Source organism: Mustela lutreola, chromosome 3, assembly GCF_030435805.1.
Source record: "Mustela lutreola isolate mMusLut2 chromosome 3, mMusLut2.pri, whole genome shotgun sequence".
NCBI lineage: Eukaryota > Metazoa > Chordata > Mammalia > Carnivora > Mustelidae > Mustela > Mustela lutreola.
In genome coordinates, this window is record NC_081292.1 from 143,582,635 (window position 1) to 143,604,700 (window position 22,066).

Here is a 22,066-nt window from a genome sequence, read left to right on the forward strand (position 1 = left end):
CTCTGCCTACTTGTGATCTCTCTCTCTCTGTTGAATAAATAAATAAAATCTTAAAAAAGAAGAAGAAGAAGAAGAAACTGCTAATAATCTCATAGGTTCCCTTGTCTATACCAAGTTCTTTTTTCTCTTGCTGCTTTTCAGAGTCTCTAACTTTTGAGATTTAATTGTAATGTGTGTTATTTTGAATCTGCTTGGGTTCATGTCTTTTGGAATTCTCTGGACTTCCTGTGTCTGGATGTCTGTTTTGTTCCCCTGGTTAGGAGACTGTCCAGCCATTATTTCCTCAAATAAGTTTTTTGTCCCCTTTGCTCTCTTTTCTCCTTTTAGGACTCCTGTTATTCAGTCTGTTCTGCTTGATGTTGTTCTATGAGTCCCATAAGCTATCTTTACTTTTTAAATAATTTTTTCTTTTTGTCCCTCTGTTTGGATGAGTTCCACTACTCTGTCTTCTAGGTGACTGAGCCTTTCTTTTCTTTTATCTGGTCTGCTGTTGAATCCATCTGGTTTATTTTTCAGTTCAATTACTGGATTTTTCAGCTTCTCTTTTTTGTACTTTCTTACATTATATGTCACTTATTGAAGTTCTATTATTCATTCATTTTTCTCCTGAGATTGGTAAACATCTTTATAACCATTACTTTGACTTTTTTATTAGGTAAATGACTTCTCTCCATTTCATTGAGATTTTTTTCCTGGGATTTTGTCTTGTTCTGATTTGGAACACATTCCTGTTTCCTCTGACTCTCTCTCTTTGTTTTTCTATATTAAGCAAAACAGCTGACTCTCCCAGTCTTGAAGAAACGCTCACAGGAAGATGGGGGTGTGTTTCTGTCTGTTGCCTGTGTACCGTGGGGGTGGTAGCCTGTTAAGAACTGTGTCTCCAATTGTTTCAGTCCCATGGGCCCAGAAATGGCAGTCCCCTGACTACAAATGCTCAAGGGTCATCCCCTCTGTGCTTTGGCAGGGCCTCATGGTAGTGCTCAGCCAGGATAAGCTCACTTATCAGGGTGAGCAGGGCTGGGGTAAGACTGCCCACTGGGTTTAGCAGAGCAAGGCACCAGGAGAGTGCAAGGTTAGGACAAGTGATGCTAGCAAGGAGAAGAAGAGTGCAAGAATGATGCCTACTAGGGCCAGCACTACCAAGGCAGGAGAAGAGTGCAGAATTGTACCTGTCAGCATCCTCATCCTCAGAGGGTTCCAACAGACCTCTCTTCTTCCAGGAGATGCCTTCTGCCTAGCCAGTGAATCTCCATCACATGTGGTCTCAGTGCCCTCTAACCTGCTGCTTTTGTGCTGGGTCATAGGGTGAATGAGTGTGTGCATGAACACTCTAAAAGCAGAGACTCAGTTTCCTTTAGCCTTTTGGATCTCTTGGTGTTTAAAGCCAGATGTTTTGGGGACTTGTCTCTCTGGTACAGGTCCCAAGGGTTGGGGTGCCTCATGTGGAACTTGAACCTTTTGCTCCTCACGGGTTGTCTCTGTACAACCGGGTCACTCTTGCTTGTGGGTCATCCCAGTGCGGGTGGGGTTTTGGGCCATACTGCATCTCTGCCTCTTTTACCTGTCTCAGTGTGGTCTTTTTACCCGTTGTTGTGGAGGACTGTCGAGCTAGTTTTCACTTTTTTTTTTTTTCCCCCAGAGAGAATTGTTCTATATGTAGCTGTAGGATTTGGTGTGTTCCAAGTTTTCCTCTACCACCATGTTGACCTGCCCCCTCTGCAGTTGTTTGTTCAAAGAAAAGATTACATAGAGTTTCTTAGACATATCTATAAACTTAAAAGGGAAAGAAAATGTAAGGTCTTTTTAAGTCAAAAATGCAGAAAGTTTATTAGTCTAAATAAACCAATCTATATGTATTTTTAAAATGTCCCATTGGTACGTACCTGTTTTTCTGTTTAAAGTCTAACCAGAGCCCATACCTGCCTGATCACCTTCCCCTCTTTCAGAGAGTGTATACTTCTGAATGGGCAGAAGTCTTTTAACTCAGAACATATTTAGTGCTCAGCAAAAGGCTAGTGTAATTGTATCGTGTTGCAGATATTCTTAGCCCTGTGTAAACATAGCTCCTGACGAATACATCTGTTCCCTTGAGAGCTTGCTTTCAGTCTGCACGGTGCTCTCACACTCGTGTCACAGAGCTCTGTGAGGTACATAGGGTAAGTTGTTGGGATCCCTGTTTTCATATTAGGAAACCAAGGACTGGACGGTTATGACCTGTCCAAGGTTACAAAGTGAAAGACAGCATAGGTCAACAAACCTAGAATCTTTCTATTCTTCCATGCTTCCTCCCTTCGGCCTATGGGTGTCCACACCCATAGGTGCAGCAAGACGTCCCCTCATTCGTTGGAGCATTGACTAAGTCTAGGGCCAGGATTCGTCGATGACCAGCCATTATGCTGGGTCTTCCTCAGCAAACTGAGTCTGCATATCTCTGAAGAGTTGTTGGAAATAGTATCTCCAACTTCCATGGCAGGGATCACTGTGCTCCCCACTTGATGCTCACATACTTACCTGAGCACACATATATAGGTGAACAAGTTCAGAGTCCGTATATATTTTTGTGATAAGTACGCAGAGGTTTTGACTTCCCTTACCCTAGTTAGGGCTATGTGTGGTTTTATTCATTCATATCCTAACACCCTGGCATAGATCAGTGACTCAGCAGAGAGCAAATTGCAGTTTATTTCGTGATCCTAGGCTATTTTAGAAAGAACCATTGCATTCCCCATGGCTTTATAAACTATCTAAGAATGTTTAGTTGATGGCATGTGAGACAGAGTCACTGTTCCTATTCTTCTTGAGTCAGTCCTGGTGACAGCTACTTGTGTGACTTTAATTAGCTTGATTTTTAAAAAAAAGATTTTATTTATTTATTTGACAGACAGAGATCACAAGTAAGCAGAGAGACAGGTGGGGGTGGGGGGGGGGAAGCAGGCTTCCCCCTGAGCAGAGGACCCGATGTGTGGCTCCATTCCAGGACCCTGGGATCATGACCTGAGCTGAAAGCAGAGGCTTTAACCCACTGAGCCACCCAGGTGCCCCATTAGCTTGATTTTTTTAAATGCACATATTTTGTTCAAGTTCCTGGTGTGGCCTTAAAGTTAGATTTTTCATCGGTCTCTATAGGGAAGACTTTATAGTGAATTGTTCAGATTGTGGTTAGAGGGAAATAGTTCCAAAAGACAGGAGAAAACAGATCAAAGAATAAAGGAAACAGGAGACTGGACACAAGCAGAGCCAAGCCCCCTGCCTCTTTGTGGACTCTGCCCCTGGGGTAGGATTTTAAGGGCAGGAGGTTGAACAGGCCTAATCCTGTGTGCAACCCTTTGGCCTCAGGCACATCAGAGGCCCGGTGACTTCTCTGTATTACATCCTTTTTCTCCTAATTTTTACCATCCACTTTAGTTGATTTATTTTCTCATTAAAAAAATAATTATGTGACACAAGATTAAATGGAAGTGTTTACATTCTTTCCACTTCTGTTATCTGTAGATCACTTTCATTTAAAATGAGACTTGTTCTCTATTATTGTGTCTTTTGTAATTCATGCATAGTAATGAAAAATGAAAGCCTCCCAAAGTTTTAATATTATTGTTTGCCTCTCTTTATAAGAATAAGTAGCAAATTTGAAGAGGGAGATTTCACCATTAGAAGTTTAGAAGCTAATTTTGGTGATCTGGTGATTGAAAACATTCACCAAACGTGTTGAATGGGTTGGTATTACCTATTGTAAGCATCAGGATGTCAAAGTAGACCAAGTCCATTTGCGAGTATAGAGCTGTGTATCATCATGATTTCATTGAAATTTTATATATCTTTATTATTTCAGATCATGGGCTATATTTGCTTAGATTTATTTGATATTCATATCTACATAGATGGGTAAGCCTGTTTAAAGTTTCAGATCAGCAGATAACTAGTGCTGACTAGTTTTTAAGAGGCAGTTAATGTAATATAAATTAAGAAATTTATCATGGGCAAGAATGTGAGAGAGGATCTATCTATAAAGGAAGCCATTGTTTCTAAGACAAGTTCTGTTTCTCATTTTTTGGTTTTTTGTTGTTGTTGTTGTTGTTTTTCTTGTTTTTGAGTAGTTAATACATTTCATGATTCAGAATTTAAAAGGAACAATAGGCTATGCTTTAAAAATTCTTTCATGTACTCATTGCTCTTTCCAGAAGGCAACCAATATTTCCATGCCTAAGCCATTCTAATTTTGATAAACTAATTTTGATCAGTGCATACCTATATTTTATGTTTGGCATAATTTTATTACCAGATCTTATTGCTTAAGAGCTTATAATTGTTTCTATTTAACTATTTCCTTATTGGGCATTTACATTTTTTTGTTTCGTTTTCTTCTTTAAAGTAGCAAACATCCTTGCATATTTGTAGAACAGCAAACATATTAGTGTATTTTTAAAAATACAAATGCTTTTTCCCATTGAAAAGTTACCATATTTTTATTTCACAATTTAAATACTTCTGAAATCCATTATATTCATTGATTATGCTTACTATGTTTTTCTCTGGGAAAAGCTGTTTTTAATGTAATAATATCACTTACAATCAGTAGAGCCTTAAAATAGAAGAGAAATGCTATTTTCCTGTATTTGTTTATCAGAGAGGAAACGGTTAAGAATGTTACAAAACATAATCCTTGTTCTGGGTCACTAGAATTCTTACTAGAGCAGTTGAATTAATTGCAGATTTCCTTCCCCCATCCCACTGTCTCCAGTTTAACATGTGTGAAATAGTGGTCAGTCTCAGATTTTAGGAAAGGAGAGTGTATATTCGGCATGGATGTTTCCCTTCAGGTGTTAGGAAATATCCAAAGTTTTAGACAACTTAAATAACAATATTTTTTCTAAAATCATTCAATGTTTCTGGATACTATTGGCCTACATATTCCTGGCCTATCATAAAGTTTTGTGTTTTTTTTTAAGGATTTTATTTATTTATTTGACAGAGATCACAAGTAGGCAGAGAGAGAGGAGGAAGCAGACTTCCTGCTGAGGAGAGAGGCCTATGTGGGGCTTGATCTCAAGACCCTTGGATCATGACCAGAGCTGAAGGCAGAGGCTTTAACCCACAGAGCCACCCAGGCGCCCCAAGTTTTTTAAAATACGTATTTTTAAGGCATATACAGACTACGCAATTGCTAGACGTTTTCTTCCTTCTAATAGAGTTCATTAGTGTGAAACACACTCATAAATGTGTGCCTTGCTATAGTGTCATTGCTTTCTTGTTTACATGCTCACTTGTCAGATGTATATATAAATGCAAATCAGTTTAGTTTGGTCCTTACGTCCATTACGTTCTCAGGACTTAGTATACATTCTAGGTAACAGATCTTCAAAGCATATAGCAGCTAATGTGTTAGATGTTACATGTCACACTCAGAAGGAAATGTGAACTGTTGAAGGAACCCAGGTCTCAGTCAACTGATCATGATTTCCCAAATGATCTGGCAAGGAGGGGAGGCGGAGCTGTGGGGTGGGGAACTGCCAGCTGGAGTACTCCTGCTCTGTGGGATGTTAAACTTCACCAGTGATTAAAAACATAGAAGAACTTTGTATTTGTTTAAACATGATGTCCATAATTAATGAATGGCGCACAAGGTTTGACATCATCTTGTGGTGGCACAGTTTGTGGATTATAATAAAAATTTGTGTTTCTGTCCTTTTTTTGTTTTGTTTTGTTTTGTTTTAAAGATTTTATTTATTAATTTGACAGAGAGAAATCACAAGTAGACGGAGAGGCAGCCAGAGAGAGAGAGAGATAGGGAAGCAGACTCCCTGCTGAGCAGAGAGCCCGATGCGGGACTCGATCCCAGGACCCTGAGATCATGACCTGAGCCGAAGGCAGCGGCTTAACCCACTGAGCCACCCAGGCGCCCTGTTTTGTTTTTTTGTTTAATCTTTAGTTTAGAATGTCAGGTGCATTTTCCCAAGGATGGTCTTTGCAACCATTATTTAAACAAGATGTTTCAGGGAAGTAATGAACTTTTTCAGTTGGTCTGGTCTTTAATACTAGCTATGGGAGCAATTACTTGGATTATCATTTTAACAATTTTTCACCCAGCAATCCTTTTGAGAGTATTGCTTGCTTAGATTGAAACACTGAAATGCTTCCTCCTCCCTGCAGGGCAGTAGATTATAAGGCAGGGAAACAGAGGCAGATCAACATGTAAAATTGGGTCAGTTGTCATCCAAGGGCTTGTGTGCCAGTGGCATGGAGTGTGGAGGTGGGAGTGGCAGGAAACCCAGAGAGAGATAGCAAATTGCTGCGCCCCCATGCTTGGTGGACAAAAGGGGGATCAGGGCCCTGGGGAATCTAGGACAGCAGGCTCCCCACAGAGTGGAAAGGAATCTTGGGGCAGTGTTGGCACTTGTGGACGTTGGGGTCCAGAGGAGTAAGGAGTCAGGATTGGAGCAGGCAGAATTGAGGGGTTTGTGGCTCCCAGCCGGTTGGGAGAATGGGCTGAGACTTGCTTCCCCTTGGAAGTAGGACTGGAAGGACTGTGGGTTTTAGAAACATGGACAGGAATGTGGGTGAAGCTAGAGAGTTGAAGTGTCATTGAATGCTGCACGTGAGTTTCACGGGTATCATTTGTAGGATTTCTATACCTGTGGAATTAGAGGGCCCCAGTGAGGCCTTTCCTAGTTCCTGTTTCACATGTGCCACGCTATCGCAGGGAAGTTATGATTATACAGTATGATTATATGACTATGGTTATGCTTGTGTCATATAAACAGCTGCAGTTCAGATGGAGAAGAGCAAATGAGATTTTTTTCACTTCGTGGAGATATATATATATATACACACACACATATATATTTATATATATATACATACATATTTATATATATTTACAGTTTATTTATATTTATATTTTATACATTTTTAGATTATATATATATTTTATATTTATATTTATGTTGTATTTTTTTAAAAGATTTTATTTATTATTTAAGAGAAAGAGACAGAGCCACTAGCAGAGGGAGGAGGCAGAGGGAGAGGGAGAAGCAGACTCCCCTGTACGCAGGGAGCCTCTGGAGAGGGGGCCTCGATCCCAGGACCCTGAGATTATGACCTGAGCTGAAGACATAGATTTAACTGACTGAGCCACCCACCTGCCCCTATATTTATGCTTTAAAATTTTATTTTTATATTTCACATATACACATACCCGTACAAACACATTTTTTTCTTACAAAAACTAAAAGAAAAAAAATGGTAGCAGTTTTGTTAAACATTCTTCTCCCCCCCACACACTAGTTAACAGATTTCAGATGCAAATACACCCTCATTATCCAAATTCAAATCCCTGTCACTCACCACCATTGTGGAGTGTGCTTTGGTTTGCTAGTCTTGTACTCATGGTAACTAGATGTACCATTTCCCAGCAGAGCTTTTCTGGTTTTGTCTTGGCACTCAAAGTGCCTTTCTAAATTCTCTCCTTTAGTTATGTATCTGTCTCAGGAATTTTCCTCAGTATATAATACATTTTAGAATTTGAGCCAGGGGAGCCTTTTCCCCTCTGAAGACACCTCTGTGGGGCAAAGTTGTGTTAATTGCCCTACAGTCTGAGGAAGCAGAAGCAGGGGGCTGAGCTAAAAGTGGGTGCTTGCTAAGAGAAAAGTGACCCTCGTAGGTCCAAATTTTACCTCCAGCTTATGAAAGATACCGACCAGGCTTCTACCATCTCTTTCCCTTTAATTGGGGAGCTCCCCCTCTGCCTCATCTGGCTTCACTTTGCTTTCCAAATGCATTTATTAGTTTTGCCATTTTGGTTAAGGCTGGGTTGACTCTGGAAAGACTGGTTTGAGAAATACCCTTGATATTTCAAATTAAAGCAAACCCAAACATAGATTGGCTTGCAACTGAGTTCGGGATCATCCCTGGGAGCCCCTCTAGCATCGGCCGAAGTGTGGGACTCTCATTCCCCTGGGAAGAGGGAGCAGTAAAGTAGTGCCCTGTAGAGGTTTTCTGGACTTTTCTTGGTAACACTCCAGTCGGTCTCTGATTTGGAAATCTGCTTCTGTCTCTTCCCCCCCTTGCCTGTAGGCTGGCGGCTCTCAAGTCATCTTTACTAATCCACTGGAGATAGTAAAGATTCGCCTGCAGGTAGCTGGAGAGATCACCACAGGACCCAGGGTCAGTGCCCTGAATGTACTTCGGGACCTGGGGCTTTTTGGTCTGTATAAGGTGAGTAGATTCCCTCGGGCGATCTCAGTAGAGAGCTTGTCATGTACTCAATAGAACATGAAAGAATGTGGAGACCTGGCTTCTCCCCACAAAGTGGAAAAGCAATTTTGTACAGCAGGGTAGTCCCTTGAGTACAAAACCAGACAAAAAAACAAAATCAGGACACTTTTATGCGAGGCAGTAGGATATACAAACACACTCTCCCGTTGTCCCTTCAGCCTTTACGAAGCTGCCGGCAGGGAGCCGGGAGGGAGGCCCGCACCGCAGACCTGCTGACTTTAGCCTCACAGCCTTTGATTTGATGGCAGGTTTGGGAGAAGTTTCTTTGGTGTTCTCTTTGGTCTGTTTTCGGACTTCAAAATAGTTCTGTGTTTATTTTGAGTCTGAGTTATCTCTATTGTTATCTTCCCAGTAGGAGCTTCTGTTTGTCTTAATAATTTGACCACAGTGAAACAGTAGTAGAGTTTGGGAGAATTCAGGTCTTTAAGAAGTTAAGTGGTGGGATTTGTCAATAATGAATTCCATTAAAAAGAAAAAAAAAAAAAGACAACACAGAGTGTACTGTCCTTTAACAAAATGCCAGTCAACAGATTCCTTCCCTGCAGGTGTACTTACTCCCGTCATTACAGATCAGATGTAATGGAGCAGAAGCTATGATTGTTCTTAAACAAGGAAGAGTATTTCTTTCCATTCTTTTGCCTGGCAGAAGGGGGGAATACGTAAATTTGGCTGCTATTAGACAACTGTGTTTCTACAGCATCTGAGTTATTTATAGATCTATCACTGTAGAAATGTGTAATGTGCTTCTGTAGCTACAAATTGGAAATTAGAAATTCTCTCGACTAGAATCACACAGGCAGGTACAGGGCTCTTAGGACACCTGCAGACCAGTGGCGGCTATCTGGAGAGCATTCTGTCCACATTTCCTCCCTTCTACCCCCCATTCCCATCCTTTTTGGAATTCCCTTTGAGAGCTAAATTTGTTAATATTGCTTGTCTGTATCATCTTCAGAGAGTCCTTGGATTTTTTTTTTTTTTTTTTTTTTTTTTTTTTATGTTTGAGTTTGTCTTTTGAAAACAGAACCAGTAGGGAAACGAAGGCCGAAGATGGGAGTTTTCAGCTGGCTAGGTCAAGCCCTGGGTGGGAGAATAGCTAGGCTACTGACCAAGTCGAGGAAGGTGTTTATTTTTCCTCAGTCACTGAGGCAAGCTATCCTGGGGAGGCTTTCTATTCCAGTGGAAACTTCTGCTGAAAGAATTTTTCCCAGTTCCCCCACAGTCCTCTGCTACCTAGGACCTGGGGACTGAGGAGGGAAGGTTGGTGGTTTCTTTTTCCCGTTCCCTAGAATAATCATCTTTCTCTTTCATTGCCACTGCCTATAGCTCAACTGGTAGTTCACAGGCTCTACACTGTGTGCATTGAATGGACAAATTGTTAGTTTTGTGGGCAGCCTTCGCTGGTTGCTTTGGAATCAAGCTATCAACATTAGGTTTCCAAGTCTGTTCCCAATCTTGCCTCCTGCTCGCATCCACCAAAGCCACACAGGACAGGCAGCCTGGAGGTTTGAGACCTGACTTTTTATTAACCTTAAAATCTGAATCTGTACGGAAATGTCAGAAAATTCTTAGTTGTCAGGATAACATCATTACCCAGTTAACGAACTCTAGGTCTCCAGGGTCCTCCGGCCTTTCTCAGAGTTTGAGCCAGGTACATTTCCTGTGCCCCTCTCTTTCCCCTCCCATTTCCATTCCACTCAGTCCCCGTGCTGTTTGAGGGGACACCTAAGACTTGTCACCCCCGGATCCCTTGTGGGCATTCATGGCCCTGTTTATACAACTGTTTTGTACTATTTCCTCACTTGTGACAGGGTGCCAAAGCGTGTTTCCTCCGAGACATTCCCTTCTCTGCCATCTATTTTCCTGTTTATGCTCACTGCAAACTGCTTCTGGCTGATGAAGGTGGACACGTGGGAGGTGTGAATCTCCTTGCAGCCGGAGCCATGGCAGGTAACAACTTTTTTTTTTTTTTTAAACCAAAGAATCCTCCCCCTCCATGGTCTTTACAGAATGTCTGTGTACTGTCCGCCTTTTTTTCTGGAAGGATTATTGTTTGTATCTGACTTAGTTTAAATATGATTGCTTTTTCTCCTTTGTGGGATGTGCTGTAATTCTGATGAGAGTTAATTACATTTGCATAATGTGGATAAACAGCGTAATGCAGCTTAGCAACTCAGGGCCAAATTAGATCTGCCCATCTAAATTGGGCTTTCATCATTAACACGCTTCTTAGCCTCCTGTGCCCCTGAAACCTTGGGTACATCCAAGCTAAGCATTAAGGTGGAAGAGTTCTTCATCAGATCAGTTGCTTCATTGTACCTCATGTGATGCCCAGGTCTAGCATGCCTCACTTGCTATTTCTGCATGATGAAGTCTACATGATTGGCTCAAAATTGAACTTTCTCCATGATACTATCCATGTTCCTTCTACCATCATTCTCTTTAGATACAAGTAAGCAATACTATATGCAGTTGGCATGTCTTCTCTGTCCCTTAACACTCTCTTTATAATAGTTATTTGCATAAGTTTGTTTTCTGTACTAGGCTGGGAGCTTTTTGAGGGCAAGAGTTTCATCTTCTTCATTTTTACTTTCCCTTTGTGGTCAGCGTAGTAATAATAGGAGCTCAAATGTCAGTGGAATAAATGAAGATCTTCATTTGGTCTGAATTCCTGAAGTAGACACAAAAGAGATTCCATCTGAAAGAGGAGCACAACAAATTCAGGGAGGTACTAAGATGCTTCCTTCCGATCTCACAGGCCTAGCCTTCCTCTTGAAGGAGCTGACTTGGGATAGAAGTGGAGGACCAGGTGTCCTTGGCTGTACCAGCTCTCAGAAATGACAGAAGAAGGAAAGGGCGTGTATTTGTTCCCCATTACTGCTGGCCCAGTATAGAAACATGAAGGGTGAACACAAACTCAAGCCTAGTGTCCAAATGCTTGGCGTCGGTCTGACTGACTGGGCTCATGGTACTGCGTAGCTCTCACTGGATTCATCCTCCTCTGCTGCCCTGGCTAGACAGCCCGACAGCCAGAGAACTTCCTGGAGCGTAGTGTGTATGGTGGGGTTCGGAGGGGGTTGAGCCCGACTACGTTCTTGTTCTCACCCACGATGATAGGGAGTGACTTGTGATGGTTACAAAACTCTCCCCGGGGGCTCTGAGCCCTTATATGGGGGTCCAGCAAATCCCATGTTCTCTGGCATTTGTTACTTGAGTTGACTGGAAGCCGGGAAAGCTACCTGCTCCGTGCTGGCGCTGAGTGCTTGTGCAGCCCCTTTCTGGTGCTCACCAAAGTCTCCCACTTGTAAATGGGGCCGGCGGATATTCCCTCCAAGCTCTTGCCTGTGCTTTCCAGTCAGCAGCAAGACAAAACAAAACAAAGAAACAGCGAAAGAACAGTCCAGTCGTGGACAGGCATTTTGCCAGTGATTGATGGAAGTAAACATTTCCATGGAACTGTCAGCACCAACTTCTTGCCCACAGATACTTGATGTCAGTTTTCAGAACAAGAGATGATTTTTTCTAATTTTTACCAGTAAAGCCTTGCTGGCAGGCCCTAAGAACATTTAAAATTAAGAACATTCCAAAGACAGGCAATTTACCTAGTTCCATGGAAATACGGCACAGGGTCACGCGGAGGGATAGGAATCGCGTCATCCTGCAACAGTGGTCCTCACACGTCCGCCAGTTCCATCTGCCCCACAAGGATTCAGTGGTGTTAAGGCCAAATTGAATATCATCCCTCTGAGGAATGTTATCTTGCTCCTTTGTTCCCAGCTTTGTTTTATAAGCTTTGTTTTATATTTTTATAATGTGGTTGTGAAATCTCTCTTGGGTGTCTCACTGCTGATCAGTCTCAGCATGACCCCAGGAAGCTCAGGCACAAGGGGTAGATGATAAGGCCTTTTGATGATCACTTCTTCTGTTGCTCCTTAACTAGTTGCCTAGCCTCCTCAGCTCCCGTTGTGATGACTTCTGTCATGTAAGTGTGTCTGAAAAGGGTCCCACTCTACTCTCGAGGTAGCCCCTCAAACAGGTGAGGGGATATGAGTATTGACCTTCACCTTACACAGTAAGGTGACAGATTCAGCAAAATAACCCCACTACATTTAGCATCTTATTAAACAGGCAGTGTCCTCATTTCTTAGTATATACAAAAATACTTGTATCTTATTTACCAAAAAAAAAAAAGGAGGTAAAATAACTGAAACCTAAATGAGAATACTTGGGAATTGTCCTAGTAATATTGCTGCGTTTTTTCCTCTCATAGTTCTTTGGGATCATGCAATTAGAGTGATTTTCCTAATTCAGAAAGAAAAAAGAATTTTATTCCATATGGAAGCAGCTAATAGGCTCATGTATCCTTTTTTCCATGAGTTCCCAGGCATCTGTTTAAGAAACTTTGGTTAGAGCAGTTTAAGTTGCTAATTGTATGTTAGATGTTAGCAGTATTTCTGTTCTTTATAAGGTACTTTGGATGACTTAAATGTGTCTTTCTCCTGAAAGGTGTGCCTGCAGCTTCTCTGGTGACTCCCGCTGATGTCATCAAGACCAGACTGCAAGTGGCCGCCCGTGCAGGCCAGACGACATACAGTGGTGTCATTGACTGTTTCAGGAAGATACTCCGGGAAGAGGGGCCCTCAGCATTTTGGAAGGGGACTGCAGGTAGGGATGACGGCCATACAGAATGGCTGGCTGGTGTTAGGGACCTGCTCCCATTACTCACCCATTGACTTTGCCACAGTCATGTTCAGTAGCCCCACTCCCTTCTCTTTTTCAGCTCGAGTGTTTCGATCTTCTCCCCAGTTTGGTGTTACCTTGGTCACCTATGAACTTCTCCAGCGGTGGTTTTACATTGATTTTGGAGGCCTGTAAGTGCAGCTGTTCAACTTCTTGTAAAAGAAAGCACTGAAACCAAACTAGGTCTTTGTTCGGCCTACAGAGGCATTTTTGGAACTCTTAGAACTGGGTTCGACAGAGAATCCTACAGAACCAGTGGGCTTGAGAAGCTAAAGTATGAGGGCAGTAAGACCTTGGTCAGGGGACATCATACACAGGGTTAAGCAGTGACTTGGGGGGAGGAGTCAAGATGGCGGAGAAGTAGCAAGCTGAGACTGCTTCAGCTAGCCGGAGATCAGCTAGATAGCTTATCTAAAGATTGCAAACACCTGAAAATCCATCGGCAGATCGAAGAGAAGAAGAACAGCAATTCTGGAAACAGAAAAACAACCACTTTCTGAAAGGTAGGACCGGCGGAGAAGTGAATCCAAAGCGACGGGAAGATAGACCCCGGGGGGAGGGGCCGGCTCCCGGCAAGCGGCGGAGCAACCGCGCACAAAATCAGGACTTTTAAAAGTCTGCTCCGCGGAGGGACATCGCTCCAGAGGCTAAACCGGGCCGAAGCCCACGCGGGGTCAGCGTGGCCTCAGGTCCCGCAGGGTCACAGAAGGATCGGGGGTGTCTGAGTGTCGCAGAGCTTGCGGGTATTGGAACGGGAAAGCCGGCTACAGAGACAGAGCCGACAGTAAGCTCGCAGCTCCGTGTTACCTTGAACCGGTCGCAGGCTCGGTGAGCTCGGAGCGCGGCCGGAGGTCAGGCAGACGGGAGTAACTGGGCGCTGTTCTCTGAGGGCGCACTGAGGAGTGGGGCCCTGGGCTCTCGGCTCCTCCGGGCCGGAGACCAGGAGGCCGCCATTTGTATTCCCGTCCTCTGGAACTCTACGGAAAGCGCTCAGGGAACAAAAGCTCCTGAAAGCAAACCCGAGCGGATTACTCACCCCGGCCCCGGGTAAGGGCGGTGTAATTCCGCCTGGGGCAAAGACACTTGAAAATCACTACAACAGGCCCCTCCCCCAGAAGATCAACAAGAAATCCAGCCGAGACCAAGCTCACCTACCAAGGAGTGCGGTTTCAATACCAAGGAGAGCAGCAGAATTCCAGAGGAGGAGAAAGCCAAGCACGGAACTCATGGCTTTTTTCCTGTGATTTTTTTTAGTCTTGCAGTTAATTTAATTTTTTCTTTTTCATTTTTTTTTTTTTTTTTTTTTTTTCTCGCCTTCGGGTAAAATTTTTTTTTTTTTAACTGTTACCTTTTTCTTTTTTAACGATTTTTTACTAGTTTATCTAATATATATATATATTTTTTTACATTTTTCTTAGGTGTTTTCTTTTTTAAAAAAAAATTCTTTTCTTTTTTTTTTTTTTTTTTTTTTTTCTTTTTTCTTTCTTCCTTTTTGAACCTCTTTTTATCCCCTTTCTCCCCACTCACGATTTTGGATCTCTTCTAATTTGGCTAAAGCATATTTTCCTGGGGTTGTTGCCACCCTTTTAGTATTTTACTTGCCCCTTCATTTACTCTTATCTGGACAAAATGACAAGACGTAAAAATTCACCACAAAAAAAAGAACAAGAGGCAGTACCGAAGGCTAGGGACCTAATCAATACAGACATCGGTAATATGTCAGATCTAGAGTTCAGAATGACAATTCTCAAGGTTCTAGCCGGGCTCGAAAAAGGCATGGAAGATATTAGAGAAACCCTCTCGAGAGATATAAAAGCCCTTTCTGGAGAAATAAAAGAACTAAAATCTAACCAAGTTGAAATCAAAAAAGCTATTAATGAGGTGCAATCAAAAATGGAGGCTCTCACTGCTAGGATAAATGAGGCAGAAGAAAGAATTAGTGATATAGAAGACCAAATGACAGAGAATAAAGAAGCTGATCAAAAGAGGGACAAACAGCTACTGGACCACGAGGGGAGAATTCGAGAAATAAGTGACACCATAAGACGAAACAACATTAGAATAATTGGGATTCCAGAAGAAGAAGAAAGTGAGAGGGGAGCAGAAGGTATACTGGAGAGAATTATTGGGGAGAATTTCCCCAATATGGCAAAGGGAACAAGCATCAAAATTCAGGAGGTTCAGAGAATGCCCCTCAAAATAAATAAGAATAGGCCCACACCCCGTCACATAATAGTAAAATTTACAAGTCTCAATGACAAAGAGAAAATCCTGAAAGCAGCCCGGGAAAAGAAGTCTGTAACATACAATGGTAAAAATATTAGATTGGCAGCTGACTTATCCACAGAGACCTGGCAGGCCAGAAAGAGCTGGCATGATATTTTCAGAGCACTAAACGAGAAAAACATGCAGCCAAGAATACTATATCCAGCTAGGCTATCATTGAAAATAGAAGGAGAGATTAAAAGCTTCCAGGACAAACAACAACTGAAAGAATTTGCAAATACCAAACCAGCTCTACAGGAAATATTGAAAGGGGTCCTCTAAGCAAAGAGAGAGCCTACAAGTGGTAGATCAGAAAGGAACAGAGACCATATACAGTAACAGTCACCTTACAGGCAATACAATGGCACTAAATTCATATCTCTCAATAGTTACCCTGAATGTGAATGGGCTAAATGCCCCTGTCAAAAGACACAGGGTATCAGAATGGATAAAAAAACAAAACCCATCTATATGTTGCCTCCAAGAAACACATTTTAAGCCCGAAGACACCTCCAGATTTAAAGTGAGGGGGTGGAAAAGAATTTACCATGCTAATGGACATCAGAAGAAAGCAGGAGTGGCAATCCTTATATCAGATCAATTAGATTTTAAGCCAAAGACTGTAATAAGAGATGAGGAAGGACACTATATCATACTCAAAGGGTCTGTCCAACAAGAAGATTTAACAATTTTAAATATCTATGCCCCCAACGTGGGAGCAGCCAACTATATAAACCAATTAATAACAAAATCAAAGAAACACATAAACAACAATACAATAATAGTAGGGGACTTTAATATTCCCCTCACTGAAATGGACAGGTCATCCAAGCAAAAGATCAGCAAGGAAATAAAGGCCTTAAATGACACACTGGACCAGATGGACATCACAGATATATTCAGAATATTTCATCCCAAAGCAACAGAATACACATTCTTCTCTAGTGCACATGGTACATTCTCCAGAATAGATCACATCCTCGGTCCTAAATCAGGACTCAACCGGTATCAAAAGATTGGGATCATTCCCTGCATATTTTCAGACCACAATGCTCTAAAGCTAGAACTCAACCACAAAAGGAAGTTTGGAAAGAACCCAAATACATGGAGACTAAACAGTATCCTTCTAAAGAATGAATGGGTCAACCGGGAAATTAAAGAAGAATTGAAAAAAATCATGGAAACAAATGATAATGAAAATACAACGGTTCAAAATCTGTGGGACACAACAAAGGCAGTCCTGAGAGGAAAATATATAGCGGTACAAGCCTTTCTCAAGAAACAAGAAAGGTCTCAGGTACACAACCTAACCCTACACCTAAAGGAGCTGGAGAAGGAACAAGAAAGAAACCCTAAGCCCAGCAGGAGAAGAGAAATCATAAAGATCAGAGCAGAAATCAATGAAATAGAAACCAAAAAAACAATAGAACAAATCAACGAAACTAGGAGCTGGTTCTTTGAAAGAATTAATAAAATTGATAAACCCCTGGCCCGACTTATCAAAAAGAAAAGAGAAAGGACCCAAATAAATAAAATAATGAATGAAAGAGGAGAGATCACAACTAACACCAAGGAAATACAAACTATTATAAGAACATACTATGAGCAACTCTACGGCAATAAATTTGACAATCTGGAAGAAATGGATGCATTCCTAGAAACATATAAACTACCACAACTGAACCATGAAGAAATAGAAAGCCTGAACAGACCCATAACCAGTAAGGAGATTGAAACAGTCATTAAAAATCTCCAAACAAACAAAAGCCCAGGGCCAGACGGCTTCCCGGGGGAATTCTACCAAACATTTAAAGAAGAACTAATTCCTATTCTCCTGAAACTGTTCCAAAAAATAGAAATGGAAGGAAAACTTCCAAACTCATTTTATGAGGCCAGCATCACCTTGATCCCAAAACCAGACAAGGATCCCACCAAAAAAGAGAGCTATAGACCGATATCCTTGATGAACACAGATGCGAAAATACTCAACAAAATACTAGCCAATCGGATTCAACAGTACATTAAAAAGATTATTCACCACGACCAAGTGGGATTTATTCCAGGGCTGCAAGGTTGGTTCAACATCCGCAAATCAGTCAATGTGATACAACACATCAATAAAAGTAAGAACAAGAACCATATGATACTCTCAATAGATGCTGAAAAAGCATTTGACAAAGTACAACATCCCTTCCTGATCAAAACTCTTCAAAGTGTAGGGATAGAGGGCACATACCTCAATATCATCAAAGCCATCTATGAAAAACCCACCGCAAATATCATTCTCAATGGAGAAAAACTGAAAGCTTTTCCGCTAAGGTCAGGAACACGGCAGGGATGTCCATTATCACCACTGCTATTCAACATCGTACTAGAGGTCCTAGCCTCAGCAATCAGACAACAAAAGGAAATTAAAGGCATCCAAATCGGCAAAGAAGAAGTCAAATTATCACTCTTCGCAGATGATATGATACTATATGTGGAAAACCCAAAAGACTCCACTCCAAAACTGCTAGAACTTATACAGGAATTCAGTAAAGTGTCAGGATATAAAATCAATGCACAGAAATCAGTTGCATTTCTCTACACCAACAGCAAGACAGAAGAAAGAGATATTAAGGAGTCAATCCCATTTACAATTGCATCCAAAACCATAAGATACCTAGGAATAAACCTAACCAAAGAGACACAGAATCTATACTCAGAAAACTATAAAGTACTCATGAAAGAAATTGAGGAAGACACAAAGAAATGGAAAAATGTTCCATGCTCCTGGATTGGAAGAATAAATATTGTGAAAATGTCTATGCTACCTAAAGCAATCTACACATTTAATGCAATTCCTATCAAAGTACCATCCATCTTTTTCAAAGAAATGGAACAAATAATTCTAAAATTTATATGGAACCAGAAAAGACCTCGAATAGCCAAAGGGATATTGAAAAAGAAAGCCAACGTTGGTGGCATCACAATTCCGGACTTCAAGCTCTATTACAAAGCTGTCATCATCAAGACAGCATGGTACTGGCACAAAAACAGACACATAGATCAATGGAACAGAATAGAGAGCCCAGAAATAGACCCTCAACTCTATGGTCAACTAATCTTCGACAAAGCAGGAAAGAATGTCCAATGGAAAAAAGACAGCCTTTTCAATAAATGGTGCTGGGAAAATTGGACAGCCACATGCAGAAAAATGAAATTGGACCATTTCCTTACACCACACACAAAAATAGACTCAAAATGGATGAAGGACCTCAATGTACGAAAGGAATCCATCAAAATCCTTGAGGAGAACACGGGCAGCAACCTCTTCGACCTCTGCCGCAGCAACATCTTCCTAGGAACAACGCAAAAGGCAAGGGAAGCAAGGGAAAAAATGAACTACTGGGATTTCATCAAGATCAAAAGCTTTTGCACAGCAAAGGAAACAGTTAACAAAATCAAAAGACAACTGACAGAATGGGAGAAGATATTTGCAAACGACATATCAGATAAAGGACTAGTGTCCAGAATCTATAAAGAACTTAGCAAACTCAACACCCAAAGAACAAATAATCCAATCAAGAAATGGGCAGAAGACATGAACAGACATTTCTGCAAAGAAGACATCCAGATGGCCAACAGACACATGAAAAAGTGCTCCATATCACTTGGCATCAGGGAAATACAAATCAAAACCACAATGAGATATCACCTCACACCAGTCAGAATGGCTAAAATCAACAAGTCAGGAAATGACAGATGCTGGCGAGGATGCGGAGAAAGGGGAACCCTCCTACACTGTTGGTGGGAATGCAAGCTGGTGCAGCCACTCTGGAAAACAGCATGGAGGTTCCTCAAAATGTTGAAAATAGAACTGCCCTATGACCCAGCAATTGCACTATTGGGTATTTACCCTAAAGATACAAATGTAGTGATCCAAAGGGACACATGCACCCGAATGTTTATAGCAGCAATGTCCACAATAGCCAAACTATGGAAAGAACCTAGATGTCCATCAACAGATGAATGGATCAAGAAGATGTGGTATATATACACAATGGAATACTATGCAGCCATCAAAAGAAATGAAATCTTGCCATTTGCAACAACATGGATGGAACTAGAGCGTATCATGCTTAGCGAAATAAGTCAAGCAGAGAAAGACAACTATCATATGATCTCCCTGATATGAGGAAGTGGTGATGCAACATGGAGGCTTAAGTGGGTAGAAGAATAAATGAAACAAGATGGGATTGGGAGGGAGACAAACCATAAGTGACTCTTAATCTCACAAAACAAACTGAGGGTTGCCGGGGGGAGGGGGTTGGGGAGAAGGGGGTGGGATTATGGACATTGGGGAGGGTATGTGATTTGGTGAGTGCTGTGAAGTGTGTAAACCTGGTGATTCACAGACCTGGGGATAAAAATATATGTATATAAAAAATATATGTTTATAAAAAATAAAAAAAAAAAAATATAAAAAAAAAAAAAAAAAAAAAAAAAAAAGCAGTGACTTGGGGGAAGTGAAGGCAAGCAGCAAATTAATGTTATGTGAATAAGTTGTCTTTTTTTAATGTAAGCAAATACAGAGCTTCATGGATTTAGGTCCTAATTATTTGAATTTCATGATATGGCCTTTTCACCAGATATAATGTAAATTTGTATTAGTAACACTTTCATAAACTTTCTTTCCAAGTCTTTCTAAGACTCAATCAAGACATACACCTGCGAGACTTCATTATTTTTATTATAGTTAGGTGTAGATGTTCTTAGAGCTAACAAACAGGGGAAAAAAACCTTTCGAGAGAGGTTATGCTTATGGACATAATTACTGGTGAAATCATGGTCAGAAGTTGGGCCACTTGAAGCCTGTGCTGTAAAGAAAAGGAATTACTTGTTGAATCTGTTGGGTGGGCAAGGTTGTACCTAAAGCAAGCAGTTATCAGCTTTTCAGGAGATGATCAAATCTCATACCTGGGTCTTCAGCTCATAAACCTTTAACCCCCCTTCCTTGCTCAAAGGCCAAATAGGGAAGTAGCTGTTGAACAAGGAGTAGAGGGACTTCTACAAAGTAGGATGTGAGAATAGGAATCTTACAACTCCAGGGTTTTCTGTGCTTTCAGATTGTGTAAAAGTAAGTATTGTATCTATGTGTCTTTAAATTTAGTAATAGCGTTCATGAGTCTACCACTTAAAAATCAGCTTTTGACCTATGTCAAAATGAAAAAAAAAATGTAAACTTTTTATGACCAGTTTATGCTTAGTGCAGAAAATATGGAAAACATGAAAGAGAAAAACACTCCCAATCCTACTTCTCTGAGGGTGTTATTATTTAAGAGTGTTTTCTTCTGTTCTGTTCTCTGTAGATATATTTATAAATTGAGGCCATTTCTTTTCCAAATCAAAAACGTGATGCTTTCAAAGCAGCTATAAATCATGAGAAATTTAGCATAGATGATGAGAAAGTAGCCGGACAAACACTCCTCTCTGTGGCACCTGGGTGAGACTGGAAACGTGCTTCTGTGCTCCTGGGCCATCCACATCAGTCTTGAGCACGCTAACCATTGTCTTTTTCCTGTCAACAGCAAACCCTCTGGCTCAGAACCAACACCTAAGTCACGCATCGCAGACCTTCCTCCTGCCAATCCCGACCACATCGGTGGATACAGACTTGCCACAGCCACTTTCGCTGGCATTGAAAACAAGTTTGGCCTTTATCTCCCCAAATTTAAATCTCCTAGCATTGCTGTAGTTCAGTCAAAGGCAGTGGCGGCGGCAGCTCAGTGATGAGACAACTGTTGAGTGTGGCCAAATGGTGCCCTGGAGAGAGAAGCCTAGAAGAGCAGCCCTGTAATGTATCCAGTCAGTTGCATGGTGCTGACTGAGCTGAGGAGTCAGACTCTTCTTTCTATATGACATATACATATATTTGTTTATAAAGTAATCATTTGCCCAGGAAAAAGCAACAACGCAGTTTCGAGCTTTAGTGTTAAGTGTTGAAATGTTTTCTAAGCCTTGGCATGAATTAGTGTTCTAGACTGCTTTGCACAGCTTGCACTTATAGTGACTGTACATATTGTACATCTTTGTACAGAGACATCTTGGCACCTCATCCCAACAAATCACGTTTATAGAATGTACTGCGGTTCTAAGTGGCTTGAAATGTACAGAATGTTTTGAAAGTGTTTTATTAAGAGTCACACAAAAATAAATGTATTAAAATTAAATCCATTCTCTTATTGGTGACTTATGGAAATAAAGCATCAATATTGGATGTATTTAATTCCCACGTCATTTTCCATTCTGGAATGAAAATGTATTTGCTGATAGGAGGCATAACACGACCAAGCGCTTACACCACTGAATCAGAGATCCTTTGGAAAAGATGCATGCTAGTGGAAGCCAGAGGGCCAGGCTAATGACTTGTGTGTGCTGATGTGTTTCCATTTGTATTTAACATGTGTGTAGATTCTCCTGTGTTCATCAGCCGAAAGGCATTTCCTCGCTAGCTCCTCTCCTGTCGGTGTGCATATGGAAGAGGGATGTCTCCAGCACTACTGACTTAGTTTTGCTTTCCTCTGACACAGCAAGGCAAGGGCCTAGCTTTTAAGATTAAAGGATACTTGGGCAATTTTTCTTCATATGGATATGATTCCAAAAAGATAATAAAATGCACACCAAAATGTATCCATGTAGTTGGATTTTCCTTCATAAATAGAGTGATAGTGCTTTTTATTTTGATTCACTACCAGTTCCAAATAACTCGTGATCAGGTGTCCCTCTCTCCCACTTCTGTAGGAAATTATTT

At 41.3% G+C, this 22,066-nt stretch overlaps 1 protein-coding gene across 4 annotated transcripts in view; it reads left to right on the forward strand.

Moving 5' to 3' along the window:
• The window catches only part of SLC25A12 (solute carrier family 25 member 12), a 211,967-nt gene extending 190,482 nt beyond the window's left edge, over nt 1-21,485 (forward strand). For all 4 annotated transcript variants that reach the window (XM_059167037.1, XM_059167034.1, XM_059167035.1 and 1 more), the window contains 5 exons: nt 8,071-8,211; nt 10,080-10,218; nt 12,775-12,933; nt 13,049-13,139; nt 20,844-21,485. In XM_059167037.1, coding sequence (XP_059023020.1) covers nt 8,071-8,211; nt 10,080-10,218; nt 12,775-12,933; nt 13,049-13,139; nt 20,844-21,045 — 732 coding nt within the window. In that variant the 3' untranslated portion in view covers nt 21,046-21,485. The remainder of the gene's footprint in view (nt 1-8,070; nt 8,212-10,079; nt 10,219-12,774; nt 12,934-13,048; nt 13,140-20,843) is intronic.
• Nucleotides 21,486-22,066: the final 581 nt, after the last annotated feature.